Source organism: Dysidea avara, chromosome 6 (genome assembly GCF_963678975.1).
Source record: "Dysidea avara chromosome 6, odDysAvar1.4, whole genome shotgun sequence".
NCBI classification, from domain to species: Eukaryota; Metazoa; Porifera; class Demospongiae; order Dictyoceratida; family Dysideidae; genus Dysidea; species Dysidea avara.
The window spans coordinates 7,997,076-8,014,861 of NC_089277.1; the positions used below are offsets into that span (position 1 = coordinate 7,997,076).

At 36.7% G+C, this 17,786-nt stretch overlaps 1 protein-coding gene across 1 annotated transcript in view; it reads left to right on the forward strand.

The window, feature by feature from the left end:
* Positions 1 to 10,003, forward strand: part of LOC136258253 (uncharacterized) — a 194,826-nt gene extending 184,823 nt beyond the window's left edge. Inside the window, exons 15-18 of the mRNA XM_066051572.1 lie at positions 7,051 to 8,716; positions 8,776 to 9,122; positions 9,180 to 9,248; positions 9,374 to 10,003. Of these exons, the coding sequence (XP_065907644.1) occupies positions 7,051 to 8,716; positions 8,776 to 9,122; positions 9,180 to 9,248; positions 9,374 to 9,681 (2,390 nt within the window). The 3' untranslated portion in view covers positions 9,682 to 10,003. The remainder of the gene's footprint in view (positions 1 to 7,050; positions 8,717 to 8,775; positions 9,123 to 9,179; positions 9,249 to 9,373) is intronic.
* The last annotated feature ends 7,783 nt before the right edge of the window (positions 10,004 to 17,786 follow it).

Genomic DNA, 17,786 nt, shown 5'->3' on the forward strand with positions numbered 1-17,786 from the left:
ATCTACGGTGCTTCAGTAGTTCTTCAACTTAGTCAGGAAGAAGTGTGATTAACAAGTGCTCCATCCTTTTTCATACTTACTGTGTGCCAGGAAGTTGTGTATGTATAATTTATAAGTATAGTACAGACAGCAGTGTAGGTTTCCAGCTACGTAGTTATAGCTACACACACACATAGTGCTTGTTAAAGTTTGCCTAAGGGCAAATTTTATGTATGAATGCTATATACTGCTGTAGGCCGGATGTACTGAGGTGTATAATTATGTGAAGTTTAAGGGGTTACCCTCCACCCAGCTCAGAGACCGCCGCATGGATCCACCCCTGATTTACCTCAACAAAGACAACAAATACCCATGGTAGCGCAGCAAGCATCAGGTACAAACAAACTTTTTTACGTTGTTTGGTTAGCTGGCTACATCACCACCTGCCTACAAACATTGTCACATGTCCGGTTACCTCTAAATTTGGGATGAAACAAGCCCTCAGGGAGGCCATAATTCCCAAATGGTATGGCAGTATTAAAAAAATAGGCGGTATCAAAACCGAATATCACAGATTACTAACAATACTGGTATATTGCCCAGCTCTACTATACATTATGACATCTTTGAGGCTGCCAGCACAATTTCTCACATCTATATGTAGACAAAGTCACTTAACTAGAACCTTTTATGTTCAATGGTTAAATTTTGCAAAATACTCCAGTTTCAGTGTTGACATCTTAGCTAGTCTGTATATCTAATTTTTGCTATAGTCAACTTGCATTCACCCGGGTCCTGTTAAAACTCTTGCTAGCTACATGGACTGGCTGTTCAAACTTTTACTAGTGTTGTGAAACCCTTTAAATGCAAGGGTTGTTTATCAAAAGTGCTTTGATGCAGGTAAGAACAAGTCATTTATGATACTTCAAAAATATCTCATATATGAGGCTTTAAAATATCCCATACATTTAGTATAGACACTTCAGGTACACAAGTGATAGTTGTAACACATTCATGAGGTTTGTATCTGATATGTAAACATGACACCCGAGGGCCGCAGGCCCAAGGGTGGAGTTGTTTACAATCAGATACAAACCGAATGGATGCGTTATAACTGATTTGTGGCATGGGGTGTGTGCAGATCAAAGACTCCCATTTGTAACATGGAAGGAACAAGAACACAAGGCTAATATTGGCTACCGCTGAGCATTGTGTACAAGGAACAATTTTACTCACCAAATACTGTCTTGATGGTTAGTTAATTCATACTTAGCTAGTTTATTCATTGGTAGTGTATTTGTTATGCACAAGCATGAGGTGCCAGTATCGATGCCAATCACTCCAGCCATTGTACTGCTTCACGTCATTTAGACAGGTGTAGCTGAAGTGTCTGATATTCATTGTGGAGTGGTGCAGCACTATAATAGCCTTGGTTAGCTTAATTTATTGGTGAATGAGCATGTGGCACCCAGATGCCAACTCATCCCAGCAGTTGTACTGTACTACTTCCCATTGATGCCAATCACTCCAGCCAAAGCATTGCTTCACATCATTTAGACAGGTGTAGCTGACGTGTCTGATATTCATTGCTGAGTGGTGCAGCGCTATAGTAGCCTTGGTTAGCTTAATTTATTGGTGAATGAGCATGTGGCACCCAGATACCAACTCAGCCTAGCAGTTGTACTACTTCCCATTCATTCAGACGAGTGCAGTGTTGTGTGTTTGTTTAGTCCAGAGTGATTTACCTCCTTGTCAGTCCTTGATATATTAGCCTTGTATTGTGACTTTGAATTGATGAAATAATTTGTAATTGTGTTATTACATTGCTATGCACTTATTAGGGTGTGCCTCGAACAAACCACTTCCACCCACTAATAATGCACCCAAGTATCTTCTTATTAACTGTTTTATAGTTTGTCTGTAACATTTTCCTACATAAATTCTCCAGACACAGTCTCAAAACTGCTCTTAAATCTTGTTCGCGTATGTATGGACATGACTCTCTTTCAACTCGAAGGAATTCATTATACTTGATAGCCTAGGAGACCAGTTGTGTTGTTTTCAGCTGTTTGAGTCCTGTGAGTCCATTGGAAAAGCCTTCACCACATCCTTATAACCTTGCTTCACCATATTATTTAGAACTGGCATATTAAACCAAAGCTTACCTGTCCAGAAATTTAATACAGGCTTTCTGTGACCTTTATTTTTCACAGAAAATCTGCTTTTAGTGAACAAAATTTTGCTCATGTTGGTGCAGAAAGACATGCATATATACACACATACGTATGTACTTTTTGGAAAACAATTTCAGTTAACCAGGCATTTGCCCACAGTTGGCCTTTGGCCAGCTAAGGGTTTGCATCTAGTTTAAAATCAATGGTAAAGATAAGTTCATGATACATGGATTGTACAATAATAGTGACTATGGTAATGCCAAAAGTTTCTTGTCAGGCTGAAGCAACATCTAACATGGAAAAATAAAGCTGGAGAGTTATGGTTGTCTAAATGCATTAGGCATGTAGTTAAGTACAACAACAAACATAGATACATTTAGACAGTACATAATTTTAATTACTTGACAATGCACACACATGTATGACTTTACTCTCATGATTGAGTTTGTACATAACAAATAAATAGTTAGTCTGTCAGTAAACATTTTAGTAGTGCATTGGAAGAATTTGTGGTTGCACTGACTACATTTTTGGGCTTGGTCTATTGAACTATTACTGCAAAGGAACCCTAAAAGCATGGTTCCTGGTCAATAACTTTTCAAAGAATGTGCATACCTTCATGATCTTTGCTGTAGACTATTATGCTTGATGTTGAAATTTAACTTGCGCACTTACAAGTCAAGCCATACCGTAACCACCAACAGTATTATGTGCATTTCCGGAGTATATGATAACTTCTGCAGTTACCATCTGTGTCTCATAACTCATATTGCACTACGAGATATAACCTGTGCAAAAGATAATTATTTTGGTGTCCCTATAAACATTGGTGTGCATTTCTAAAGGTAGTACACCTATACTGAAATGATCACACCCAAAGAGGCACCACTTCCTAGATTTTCCAGTCTATTCTGCAAGTGTTATGGAATATTAATTAGAGTTGCACCGATAATCGGTTGAATAATCGGTAACAGCCGATATAAGGTGATTTTGCAAGTATCGGTATCGGCTACAAAGAGGAAGTTATTTGCCGATAACCTAAACCCACAATCAATCATTAACGACAGTAATAAACATGTGAGAAAGCAGTGAATGCAGTGGTAAGTGGTAAACATTTATTTGCTGTACCTGTTTATAACTATTTAGGCTTGTTTATGTGTGAATGGTGTGGCTGCAAGGCTATAATAGGCTGTGTATATTTATCGGCCGCCCACGCAATCAACCAATCACTATTTGGAAAGGGTCTGGAATCCCACCAAAACTCCGTTTGAGAAGCTGACTTAGGTGTTTTATAACTACTTGGCTTTCATTTCCATGTAAGGGGTTAGTGGCACACTGGTAGCAAACATTGTAGAATTGGCCGCCCACGCAAGTAATTAAATTATTTTATACACGCACATAAACTTTAGATGATTTTTGCTCCTTCTCCCCTGACCTACAGAATAGAAGAATATCGGTAAATATCGGCATATCGGCTACAGGAATGAGTGAAACATCGGTATCGGTAAAAGTGAAAATATGCATATCGGTGCAACACTAATATTAACTTGCTAGTATAGTAGTGTTATTATACATGTAGTCACTACTGTATAGCAGTCCAGGAAACACGATGGGTTAAAAGCATGTCATAAATAAGTTCAAACATTTGTGTGGTAAAAGTTTATGACAATATACACAAGCAATGAATGACAGTACTTATCTCACAAAATTATATTAGTAGTAAAAGCATAAAAAGCTTAACACTTTTACATTATGTGATGAAGCTATGATTGTTGTGTAGAAAGTAAAGGCTTTGGTGCTTTCTGGGTTGCCTTCATTACTAATTATGTTTGCATAATTTTGTGCATAATTGGCTAGTAAAATTACTAAGTACTATGCAAGTATAATAGGATGAATTTCTAAATTTTTAATTAACATGCAGAATGCACGATTTAAAAATGCTACACACTACACATAGCCACTTCACATTAAAAACATGTTATGTTATTGTTTTCACCATTTCTTGGCTGATTATATTCACACTCCATGGAATAATATTGAAATACTCTAATTGAGCAGTCACTCTACAGTAGGCATGAAATGCCAATACACTTTAACTTTATTAAAGTAGTCAGCTCTGAAGCAAAATCACATATTAGGCTTTATTTTTGAGCACTGCTCAAAAGCATAATAGACTATTTTCAAAGCATAATTGGCTCCAGCCTAATGATCTGTACATATAGCTAGTTGAAATTCACTCCTATAGACTCACTAGACCATGCATTTAACCTTTCTTTAGATGCTATGTTTACACTGATTACAGAAAATTTTGTTCTCCTTTCCATGTGCTATTCTTTTCCACAACTCTTAACCCACATAAGAACATTCATTCTTGTGAACATTCAAACAACTTTGTTTGGGCCTTATTGTGTACTATTGTGAGTACTGTCTAGTGTCTATTGATCTTTCCTTGTATCACCAGGTGGAGAATATGACATTGTATGAACACATCTGTTGTGGGCTGCAGAAAGTATGTGTCTTACAAGGAGCAGTTTTAGTATTGATTCATAGTGTCACTAATCATGGAGCAAATCAAGGATTTTGCAAGGAGTGTGCTAAGCTAGGGAGATCTATACAGTGGAGGCTAAAAAATGTGGCAACTGGTTGATACAAATAGTAGTGCAGTGCGAGAAGCACACTTAGCAAGGGAAGCATACTTTATATAGGAGGTATTAGGATGGATCCAGGATTTGGCAAGGGGTGCACCGGGGTAGTAGGTAGATAGAGCAAGGGATCTGGGGGTGCAGTCCCCCAGAAGCTATAGCTATTTGAAATGTTTTTGGACTGAAAATTTTGATGTAGCTTCAATGGAGTTTAATTTGTTAAACAAAGTTAATGAAGGGAGATAATTTGCATGTGTGTTTGGGCGGTGTAGCGACACATTGCAGCTATCCAGCATTAGATAGTTATGTAGCATACCTGCATCACAATACTAGATGTAATATACAACAGTAGGTATTAATTGGAAAACATTATGAACACATGCATAGGAAAAATACCGTGTGTATGGGTCTTTCCAAATGGGTGACTAGAAGGTACAAAAAGTCCCTCTGATAGCCCACCCCTAGGACTAGGAGAATATGTTGGAAATGAGTACATACAAAACCAGTTATGTTAGTGCTGCAATGTATCAGAATGATAATAAAATAACAACTTTATTAAGAAGAGGGAATTAACACTATAGTATGGGATAATTCTATCACAGGAGGAAATGCACAAACATTGAAGGGAGTCTTGTGTGGTAGACTCAGTTATTTAAGGGAGTCTTGTGTGGTAGACTCAATTATTTAAGGGAGTCCTGTGTGGTAGACTCAGTTATTTAAGGGAGTCTTGTGTGGTAGACTCAGTTATTTAAGGGAGTCTTGTGTGGTAGACTCAGACATTGAAGGGAGTCTTTTGTGGCAGACTCAGACATTGAAGGGAGTCTTGTGTGGTAGACTCAGTTATTTAAGGGAGTCTTGTGTGGCAGACTCAGACATTGAAGGGAGTCTTGTGTGGTAGACTCAAGTTCAGTGTTCTCCCATTCCAAGAGTAGCTCTTTCATCCCAAGACTAGCTTGGGGTGTGATAGTGCAGGGTTTCATAAGGATTATTAGGATGGCCTTAGAAATCCCTGTGGCTTCAAAGTTGGGTATTTCGCCCCCAAGCCTCATGCAATTGGGAGCCACAATTTGTGGCTGATCATATCAATGGTCCTATTACAAAATTGTGTAGGAGAACCATGGAACCCTACACAACTACCAAAACAACCACCATCATTGGACGGCAGTTGACAAGTGAACAATATCAGCTTGAAACAAATGGCTGGTGGTTTGGGGTTCTTTATTTAACGACCGACATTAATGCACAAATATCTAAATCATACTGCTTTCTACATTGATCAAGAGTTGTGTAGAGATAAGTGCAGTCACATGAGTAGTTCAGCTAGCTATAGCTATATAATTATTATGAACCTAAAGAATGGCATACACAAGACCATGTGCATAAAATATCCTTAGCAAGCATCCATGCCTGCATGGGATAGTGCTGTAGATGCTAGTTTATTTCATACTCAGTAACTATGGAGGATTCTTAATAACGTTGTGTGTGAATGTTCTATTAGAGTATTTGACTGACTGCTCTATTAGAGTATCTTGATTGTTCACTTTTGTGGGGGGGGGGGGGGGGGGGGGAGGGAGGGGGAATGTGCCCCTATTCCCTCCCCCTGGATCCACCCTTACGGAGCATGCCCTAATAGAAAAAGTTTGCAAATATAGCTATATGAAATCAAATTTTGCAATAATTTTGATTGAACCTTATTGAATAAGTGAGCCACTTTAACTAAGTGCCATTATTTTCTAGTAGTGCATAGTAACTATATAAGTGCACAACATAAATTCCGTAGTATGTGTTGAGTTCAAAGTTGAAATTAAGGGGTCTAGGGGTTAGTGTTTATTCTTTATAATAATTATTTCTCATAGAACAACGTTAGTATAATGACAAGCGTATATGTTGGCATGTTATTATTGTACACAATAAATGGCACAATATCATCAACAACACATCATTGTATTAAAATTAATAAGCCCTGAGTAAAATTGGCAAAAGAATAGCACCTGTTAAAATCTTTAACTAACGTTTCTTTCAGCATCTAAATATGAAGTGATTTCACATCCAAACATGAAGTAGGTTATATACATCATAGATGCAGTAACTATGGCTCAGCAAACACTGTCTCCAAACCCTGTCTGTATAAGTTATACAATACAATTGCTCACAACAGTTTGCAAAGTGCTATAATATGTAATATTATATATAGAGCATACTATTCCAGTTTTTCACTGTGAGCCACCTTTTATCTCTTCACTTTACTATTATAGTGACAAAGCAAGAGAAAAAAGCTTACAGGCTGGCAATGAGAGATGGTTTAGCCAAATCGTCAACTCTGAGACTGCTTGTCTTTGGGCCAGAAAATTCTGGAAAGACTTGTCTTATTAGTACCTTGTTTGAGGAAGCTTTTCAACAGAATTCAGCCACGCAGGGTGCAGATGTTCAAATATGCACCATATACGCAGCCAACTGGCGCAAGTGTTCTGCAAAAGAAATGGCAGAGAAACTCCAGGTCAAGTTTTTTCATAAGCTCAACACAACTGCACAAGAACAGGCAGAGTCTCCATCCTTCCATGCTGCCTCTGTAGAAGAAGGGATTGCTTCCAAAGTAAAAAAGCTGTTTTTCATGTCGAGCAAAGCTGCTGCTTCTCAACCACGCAGGGCACCGGAGATCAAAGTGGAAGAAATCAAACAAGCAAAATACATTGAAATTACCAGTGAAGATGAATTCCATGCCGTTGTGTGGGACTTTGCTGGACAGATTGAATACTTGAATGCCCACACCATTTTTGTGAGGAGACACAACTTAGTCTTTCTTGTTTTCAAAGCTTCCTGCAGCTTATCTGATCCCATTGAAGCAAGACCAGGTGACAAAAAGGTATCGCCAAAGGTGACACACTTCAAGGTGATCCACTACTGGCTCCAGACGGTCACCTCAGTTTGCAATGAAGATGGAGGGGTGAAGCACAAGTCTGAATTGTTGCCTACAGTGGTTTTGATTGCCACACACATTGATGAGATTGAGGGAGATGTTGAGCAGGCAAAGGAAGATATCATCACCCAACTTGCAAAGGAGTTGGAAGGAAAGCCTTATGCTAAACACCTTGCAGGAAATCGTGAAGGATTGTTAGATGCCCTTAGGAAGTATTGCTTTTTCATAAGCAACAAAGTGAGGGACACAAAAGTAATCAGTCGGTTGAAGGAGATAGTGCTGCAGGCAGCTACACCCATACTAGAGGAGGAGCACCCACTGGTCTACATTAACATTGAAAAGAGGCTGCTGTCACTTGAGAAAGATGTGATCACAACCACAGAATTTCACAAGGTTGCACTGGAAAATGGCTTTGTGGCTAACAAGGATAGCACAGAAATCAAGGGTGCATTAAATTATTTTCATCACAAAGGAGCTGTTTTGCATTTTGATACCACTGATAGCTTAAAAGAGTTGGTGTTTTTGTCTCCTCAGTGGTTAGAAAAGTTATTTGCTTTCCTTGTAATTGCTCATCCCTACAAGCCTACAGGAGATGAGCATGATGATTCATACAAGTGCCTCACTTGTGAAGGTGTTCTCCTTCAAAGTTTCTTGTCCCACATGCTTGAGATGTTCAACAAAACACACAGGGCTGTTAGCCGTCAACTCTCTCTTGGTGAAGCCATTTCTTTCCTAACCAAATTTGGCTTTATAGTTGAAATCAGCTCTTCCACCAGATTACTTGAGCAGTCTTTTCCTCAATTACAGAACACAAAAGAGAAGTATTACATTGTTCCATCACAGCTGCCTGAAATCACCAATGATGAGTCATTCATTCTTCAGAAGGGCTTTCATTGGTCCATCCACTTTGTCTTTTTAGCAGGCTTTATTCCCACGGCAGTTTTCCATAACTTAGTTGCTGAGTGTATCACCTGGAATGCTACTAGAAAACAAGGCATTGCATGGTATGTTATAAATCATATTTGTTGAGAGCTTGTTCACATGTTGCTTGTTTTATATGTAGGTTGACAAAATATGAAATCAAGATGGTATTGAATGCAGGCCAGTTGTATTATGTGAGGCTGTGTCAAGAACAGTGCAGCATCCAGTTAGACATTGTTCTAGAGAACAGTGACGAATCAGCTGTTGAAAATCGCAAACATCTTATTAGCTTTATTCAAGACAAACTTGGACAGATCTGTGGTGCCTTAATGCCTGCTGCTGCTAAACCTGAAGCCTGTGTGCAATGTGCTGTTTGCAGTCACCCACATATCAAGTACAGCAGCCTTGTAGAAGGTCAATCCCAATTTTGCAGAAAGAAGCAGAAGTTTGTTGAAGGGAATTGGTACAAAAATTTATTCACCTCTGAAGGTAAATAGCCATATAATAATATTTCAAAAAGGTTAAATGTCACTGATCAATTTCTAGATGCTGTTGATTATATGCCTACCCACAATCAACCAAAAACAGCCACACCAGTCAGTGAACAAAAAATAGGTGGGAATTACAGAGACATACGATATACATAACCAAATAACTATTATGTTAGTGTTACACTTATGAAGAAAATTATTTGTTTATTTGATATTGTAGAATTTAATGTATTTGTATTACTTTTAAAGGATCACAAAGCTCTACTAAGGATGTGCTCATACAGTTTGCTCCACAGTTGATAGAGATCATGCCAATGGACGATGCAGTTTTTATTTCCAAGTTGCTTGCCGCTGGCCTACTCCCTGGTAATTTAAAAGCTGAGATAAAGTCACTGCCTACATCAGCAGACAAAGCTGACTACTTCCTTGACCATATGATTTTTCCTAATCTAAACAATGACAAATCTAACCTTTGTACACTGCTGTCTGTGATGGAGAAGAATGACAATGTTGCTGTAAAGAATGTTGCTGTAGAAGTCAAGCGTGCTATTGCCTAGAGTTGTGCTGATTTTTCCTGTACGTAGCTAGTTAAATATACACTCTCTATGCATCTGATTAGACTATACCTTGTAGATTATACCATACATTCACACACACATACAAGCAATAGGTTTACATATTTTTACAAGTATTTATATCAGTTTTCATAGAAATTAATTTTGTGTGATTATTTAAGTTTTATTTCTAGTGCAAGTATCACTATGTATACATTTTATTGTTTTTCAATTGTATACTACTCACATACACATAGTTATTTTTGTATACTAGTTGTATTATGATATAGATGAACTATTATTAGCTGCTGTTATTTGCTATTATGCTGTTTCTTTTAATCTGTTAAGATAATTTAAAGTTATAAATTATAAAGGTATGCTAGACATCTCATAGTGTTACTGAACACTAAGGTTTACTACATGGTTTGGCCTACAAGTAGAACATTATAATTATTTTCATCACGTACGTACCAGTGTACTCGATTGCATAATACATATGGATATATACTTAAACTGTGGGCAATATTGCACTTTATACAGCATAACATGTACATACATTGGATCAGTTGGGAAATATACGAATAAGTACAGATTTGTTGCCTCATCAGTACTTGTACCTTGAATGTTACTTTCAGTATATTCACAGTGATTCTCTTCACCAGAAGTTTACATACATAATTATACATATCAGACATGCAGATGTGTGGTAGAGAAAGTGTAAGTGCAATACTGCAGGACTTCCAGTATCTGAACACCTGTGTGTGCAGGCTTCATTAATTTATCCAAACATATTCACTTATCTGAACACCATTGCCAAAGTACACACTGTTATTGTGATTAAACTGGTATACTTCATTTATATACTGAGTTCTATTCAACTACTCTAATAGAGCATATACACTTACTTTAATGTTTGGTAAAATGTACAGAAACATTTTACACAGTCATGTATTAATAATGCAAGCAATTCTGTGTTATAGAAATACTATATTCAGCAACTGCAAACAGTATTGCAATTGCAACATTAATTGTTGCTAATTCAAGACCTTATACAGCTTACAGGGGTATTCATAGAAGTCAGCAAAAGTTATATAAAGCTGTACTGAGTTTATCATGATTAAAATTCATCAATGGTGAAATTCAAAATCAAGTATAAGGCAAAACATAGTTGTCACAGACCATGTGCATAGTTCATTTCTTCATCAAGTATATACTGTAAACTAGTCCTGCAAAAACTATGATAGGGCATGTGGGGATAAACTATATACACCCCATCACAAAAAGTAGGCCATAGCATAATGGTATACTGTAAAAACATATTATGAGTCACTGATATAATTTTAAATAGTATGTTTTGTGTGTCTGCATGTGTATACCTTAGTTTTGCAGGTGTAGGTACATTAAAATTCAATTATTTAACTTTAACTTTATGCTGCATGCAAGCAGCAATTGGTACAGCAACATGGCAAGAAATGCTAAGTAACATTGTGCACTGCAGCTAGTAAAAATTACAAATTCATACACTATAGCTAATGACAACAGTTGTACATAATATATCCTTATGCCAGGACTTTATTTGTAGCTTGAATATTATTATTCTGAATCTCTACACTGTTCATAGTCACAATTTTAGTACAGGATGTGATTCATGTGGCTGCTTTAGGTAGCAGAAGATTTTCTATAGATCAGTGTAATGATATGCAAACAAAATTAATAATGAACGAAGGAGTTGCCACTAGTATTATTTCACATGCAGGTCAAGTAGTTAAAAAGACCCATTATGAAGAACTGTCTAGCATTTGTAACAATATAATATGCAATTCTACACCATTATTTTAATTTCAACTATATAGGCATTACACAAAGGCAGGTACATGGTCTATGTACCATTTGATAGCAATTGTATATATACTGTTTGATATGAACAGATCTCAAGTATGCAGTTGTTAAAAGAAAGCATAAATCATATGTGTTTTATTGAGATCCTTACTGCTAGGGCTATGAGGTGTGAAATTGAATGTCACTTATTGTATCATGACAGTGGCTATTATTTTCATACAAAAAGGCTACACAGAAAACCTGTAAAACAGAAAGTAGAAACTTTAAACTGAACTCTGTTGCATTTAAATGTTCTGGACCAGGTAGTGACTTAATTGCTCTACAAACAGCATGCAGTCTAACCCAGCAAAAATAATCCTGCAAGATCCAGCAGGAGTCCTGCAAGAACTGGCTAGATTCTCTTTAAGAGTCTAGCTAGATCCTAGAAAGTTCTTGCAGGATTTTGCAGCTTTCCTGCAAAAAATCCCGTAAGAAAAGACTTGATTCTCTTGCAAGATCTTGCTTAAAGTTCTTGCAGGATCATTTTGCCTGGAAGGTATATAAGTGCCCGAGGAGCCACATAGCTTGGGCTCCACGATGTCCAGTATTTAAACAGCCCAAGTTTGTTGTCATTATTAAAAGTTGATGTATTAATTGCTAGAAACCTGCAAGGAGGTTACAGAATAATAAAAATTTGTGCACATTTAATCAAACTTCGCATATTAGGGATATGGAAGCTTACTTACATATTGATCAGAAACAAACCATACACTACATATATAGACTTTTATGGCTCTATGGAACTTTGAAGTCTGCCTGCACACCTATACTATACTGTATATTGTTTGCTTCAGTTTAAAGAACATCCCACTCATAATTAACTTCTAGCTAAGGGTAGGGAGTAACTCAGTTTTATCCTAAAATAGCTGTAATAAAATGATACTTGATATTATCACAGTGTTGATATCACTGCTGTATTTAGTACTAATATATAGATGGCTGATTTTTCCATAGAATATATATATATATATGCACGTATTCATATTGTTTACATTGTTTGATGCCAACGAAGTTGTAGATCTAGATTTGATATTAAGCATACTAATGGAACAGTATCCATCCACTTTAAAGTTCAAGCTTTGGGTTGAATTAGCCACCATAAATTTCACAGGCTTTATTTATTCACTTTCAAACATCTTCCAGACCAATGGGCACTTTTTGACACACTGCAGTATGTACATTTCAGATCCTCTAATGCACTGTATTGCTGAGTGCAGTGAACAAATACTGCGTGTACTCATCCCAGTGTGGCAACATGTGCATCTTTCCATTTGTCAGATGACCAACTGGTTATATGTATATTCACTTGTAAAACACAATGGCTTCATGACCCATTCCCACACCAATATAGTGAAAGAGCTGATAGTGTGTTCCACAGCACTAATTTTGTAGCTCATAAGTCCTCTTCTTTGTTAATTTACATTTCCTATAACATGATTGAAGGATGGTTCCACTGTAAGATGGCATGAGTTAAATACTGTGATCTACTCAAAAAACAATGTTTATGCATGTATACCATCCTAAATATTTGCAGTTCTATTTTGAAAAGTTCCATTATTCAGAAGCAGCAAATGAGGCTCAACTTCCACATGCAGCATGGCACACTGTGGGTAATATTTCTGCTGTGATGTTCAGCTGTGGTGTATTGACGGGAATTCATCTTTTGGACATGACAAAGTAGGATCAACAGAAAAGCTGGTGCTACATGCACACAGAGAAGGTGTAAGAGAGGGTATAATTCTTATCTCAAAGCAAGGGCATTTTGAAAGGGTGGTGAAACAATTCACACATCATCAAATCTCATTGGAATTAAATAAAGTGAGTGTTGAAGAGCACCAGAAAAGTCAAGACCACTGAATGCTGCAGTGTTTATTCTAGAGATGTTAGGGGGGAACTTCACCCCTAAAATCTCTGACTGTCCCCCTAAAATTGTGAGTGACTACTACACCATATGTTGTGTCCAGCTAATTATTTTTTAAATAGCACAAATGCACAAAACTTAATGCTCTCAGATTAAATCTCAGGGTGTTCAATTAAATAAATAAAAATTTCTCTTGTTAAAAATTGCAAGCACAACTTTACAATGCTGTCAGATTCAGTATCAGACCATTAATTTTTCCTGGGAACATACAGTATACAACTAACAAAATACCCTACATAAGCCTGAAAAGAGCCAACAGCAAATCGGAATATCTTCACCAATCACACAAAAGACATCTAAGACTTTAGCAGGGATATAATATTGTTGCCATAATAGATGAGACATTAAGCAGCTCAAAAGGATACAGTAATTACATTGAAATCTTAATAACGGTTATACATGTGTTCACTGAAACATGTATACATACATTATGACCCCTGAACATAACAGTCATGATTTCTTCTGGTTTTCAAAAGCATACCTAATAATATGTAGCTAGTACTTTTGAAGATAAGTTTGTTACATACTTCAATGGCATGTATAATTTTTTATGGCAAGAGTTTTTAACTTTTAATGAAACTCCTCTAAACAACTATTCAATAATTAAAGCATCTTCAATGATAGAATAACATATCACTACAACATTAATTTACGAACAGTTTAATGAGCAGTGATCCTCTCCTGTTTCTGTTCTTAGTGAATGCCACACAAATATTTCTTCACATCTTTAGTATAATTATATCAGTAAATAAGCAGGTCTAACTAAGGGGGCATTGTGGGGGGTGCATGGGGACTGAAGCACCCCCTCCAAAATTTTACTATGTGCTAGCTAGAAAGATAGTAGAAGCTTCAGTACAGGTGCAATTGCATCTAAAGCATACATGGGCAATGAAAACATGCAAAGAGAAAAGCTAATCTCTTCTATAGGAATCAACAAGAGGGGATCAAAGGGGGTAAAAGATGCTAAACATTGAAATACTCTAATAGAACAGTCTTATTATGTGTTAATGACACAGCACTCAGGGGTAGATCCAGAGTTTGCAAGGAGGTGTGCACCAGGTTAGTAGGTATATGGAGCCTGGGGTCTTTTCAGGATGACATTTTTGCTGTAGAGTGGTATTTGTACAAATTGTAATAAATTATGATTATGCTTTCTATGTGGTCTGCATTGACCAAAAGTTGTAGGGATCAGTGACAGTCATACTAGTTATGAGTCAATTGTCAGAATGGCATATATACATACATAGGACCATGTTTATTTTATCTGCAAAAATGTGTCATTGCACCCATGAAATGGTGCTATGCACTCATCTGCAGCAAGTGTGGAGAATTCTTAATAGTGTTACATAAAGTGCGCATGACTGTTCTATTAGAGTATTTAATTGACTGCCCTACTAGAATAATTCTCATTAAAGAGTTTCTTTGAGGAGGGGAGAGGCATGTACTCCCTGTGACCCCTCTTGGATCCACCACTGGTACTTTATCCTTTTTTATTATAATACAAAAGTCTATAGCTACCTAAGAGTAGTTCGAGTAGTTCGAGTATGCATTTCAACATTGTATTTACAGCCAGGTGTCATTGGGCAAACCCAGTTGTGACCTGTGTGTTCCTATCACTTTCTAGTGAGCAGCATAACTTGGGGAATGATGTGGTTATGAAGATCAGTAGTTAGTTCTGGTAACAGCATGTATGTATGCACTGTAGTCTACACAATTTACACATAATAATATAGAACATGACTGTAATGTATTGGAGAAGTGGCTTTATTATTATTATTAGAGTTGCACCGATAATCGGTTGAATAATCGGTAACAGCCGATATAAGGTGATTTTGCAAGTATCGGTATCGGCTACAAAGAGGAAGTTATTTGCCGATAACCTAAACCCACAATCAATCATTAACGACAGTAATAAACATGTGAGAAAGCAGTGAATGCAGTGGTAAGTGGTAAACATTTATTTGCTGTACCTGTTTATAACTATTTAGGCTTGTTTATGTGTGAATGGTGTGGCTGCAAGGCTATAATAGGCTGTGTATATTTATCGGCCGCCCACGCAATCAACCAATCACTATTTGGAAAGGGTCTGGAATCCCACCAAAACTCCGTTTGAGAAGCTGACTTAGGTGTTTTATAACTACTTGGCTTTCATTTCCATGTAAGGGGTTAGTGGCACACTGGTAGCAAACATTGTAGAATTGGCCGCCCACGCAAGTAATTAAATTATTTTATACACGCACATAAACTTTAGATGATTTTTGCTCCTTCTCCCCTGACCTACAGAATAGAAGAATATCGGTAAATATCGGCATATCGGCTACAGGAATGAGTGAAACATCGGTATCGGTAAAAGTGAAAATATGCATATCGGTGCAACACTAATTATTATATATTATTATTAGCACTTTACAGTGACCAGCACTGAAGGTCTGACAGCAACATGTGCTGCAGCCTTAGGATTACCTAACCTAATTTCAAGGACTTAGACCTAGTGACTTGACTTACTGCTTAAAGTGGACTCCTCTTAAAGTTGGTGGGAATTGTTCAAAATGGTTGGGTCACCTGCACTCTCTTTTGATCAACCTTCTGTTGGTGACTAGAGCTATAATATGATTTGTTGGTAAACAGTATAATATTACCTACAAATTATCACTGTGACATCCAGACCTGATCATGACATGGACAAGTAAGTAGTCACTGATCAAGGTAATATATATACATTATTCTATGCTCCATGTCATGTGTAGTTGGTTTATGTAGAAGACTCTATAATATGTCTAAAATATTGAATATGCAAACAAAGTTAAAAATTGATCAAGATACTTGACCATCAGATAAGTCAAGAGCATCATGCACACCTCTGTTGTTGATTTGCTGTAAATGGCATCATACTTTACAACAAGCCATATGGCTATTATGTGGAGCAGATCTTAGCCCTATTAGAAAAGAATAGTTTAATATTTATCTCTCAATAAGTTGAAGGTCCTAATATCTTTGGTAATCATTTAATGAACTACAAGAAATCACATATTGGTGTAGCAGCAAGTAACTAATAAGTTTGTTCTACTGGTCTATAGCTATATAGATCTCCCTGGTTGATCTAATTCTACAACAAACTACATACATTAGCTAGTCCATGATCTCCAATTGTTCTGTGCATAACACAACGAAAAATAATATAATGGCATTAAAAGTTATGAGCAATAAAAATTTGAAAAATTATGCAACTTTGAGTCCCCCCCCCCAACATTTGTGGGTCTGGTCACACAAATTTTATGGCAGTGTGCTATAATTATAGTGAAGAGTATTTAGTTACTCTGCTCTCAAGTTCTGGGTCGTTAGGATTAACTTGTGACAATTCTACACTAAGTACTACTATCAAAGATTTTGCATGAAATTTTTACTATAGTTACTGTAGCTATAACTGTTGGCCAAAGTTTTACATTTTGTAGTCTTAGTTGCTTGTCTCTCACACTGTAGCTATTAGCTTTCAACTAACACATATTATGCATCAAAGAACAAGGCTGAAAATCTGTTTTGCCAATATGCAGTAGTAGTAGTACTGCAAAACTCTAATTCACATAAATCATGCAGTACATTCAGCTAGGAAGAAGGGAAAAGAACAAACTGAAGCATGATAATTTCCAGTAACATTGAGAGATATTATTATATGCCAGAATAATGTAAAGAATTTTAATTTGATCATAGAGTAGAGTACCATAGCTCAAAAAATGGGCATTTATGCACTCTGTGATACAATTCTGAGGCTTTACACAAATTACACTCCTTATGACAGTTATTTTTGATATAGTGACACTGTAGATTTGACCTTTGGTGACGTTTACAGCCATTAAATTTTACATTGAAATTTTACCATTTCTGTATTCATTTCGCTGAAGCATTATCGTAAAAATATGGTTTAAGCAAGACCATTAAATTTGTAACCATGTTTTAACCATGTAAAATAATGCTTGAGGAGAAAAAGAATGCAAAGATGGCTGTAAAGGTCACCAAAGGTCAGTCATAAGATGTGCAAAGTTTTAGAAAATAATGCAACTTTTACACAATATCATCTACTAAATATTATTTTGTAATAATAAAGATGAGTGAGTCATCATATAAAATTTGTGATAGTACAAAACTGCAAGGACCCTACTGTATATCTTGACAAGAAGGTGCCTTTGGTGATGGCAGTATGCAACAACATCCATGTTCCAACCTGGATCACTCACTTCAACAAAACTTATAAAAGTTATCAAAATAGTCAAAAACTAATGGCAAGATAGACAATACTGTCAAAACATGCCAC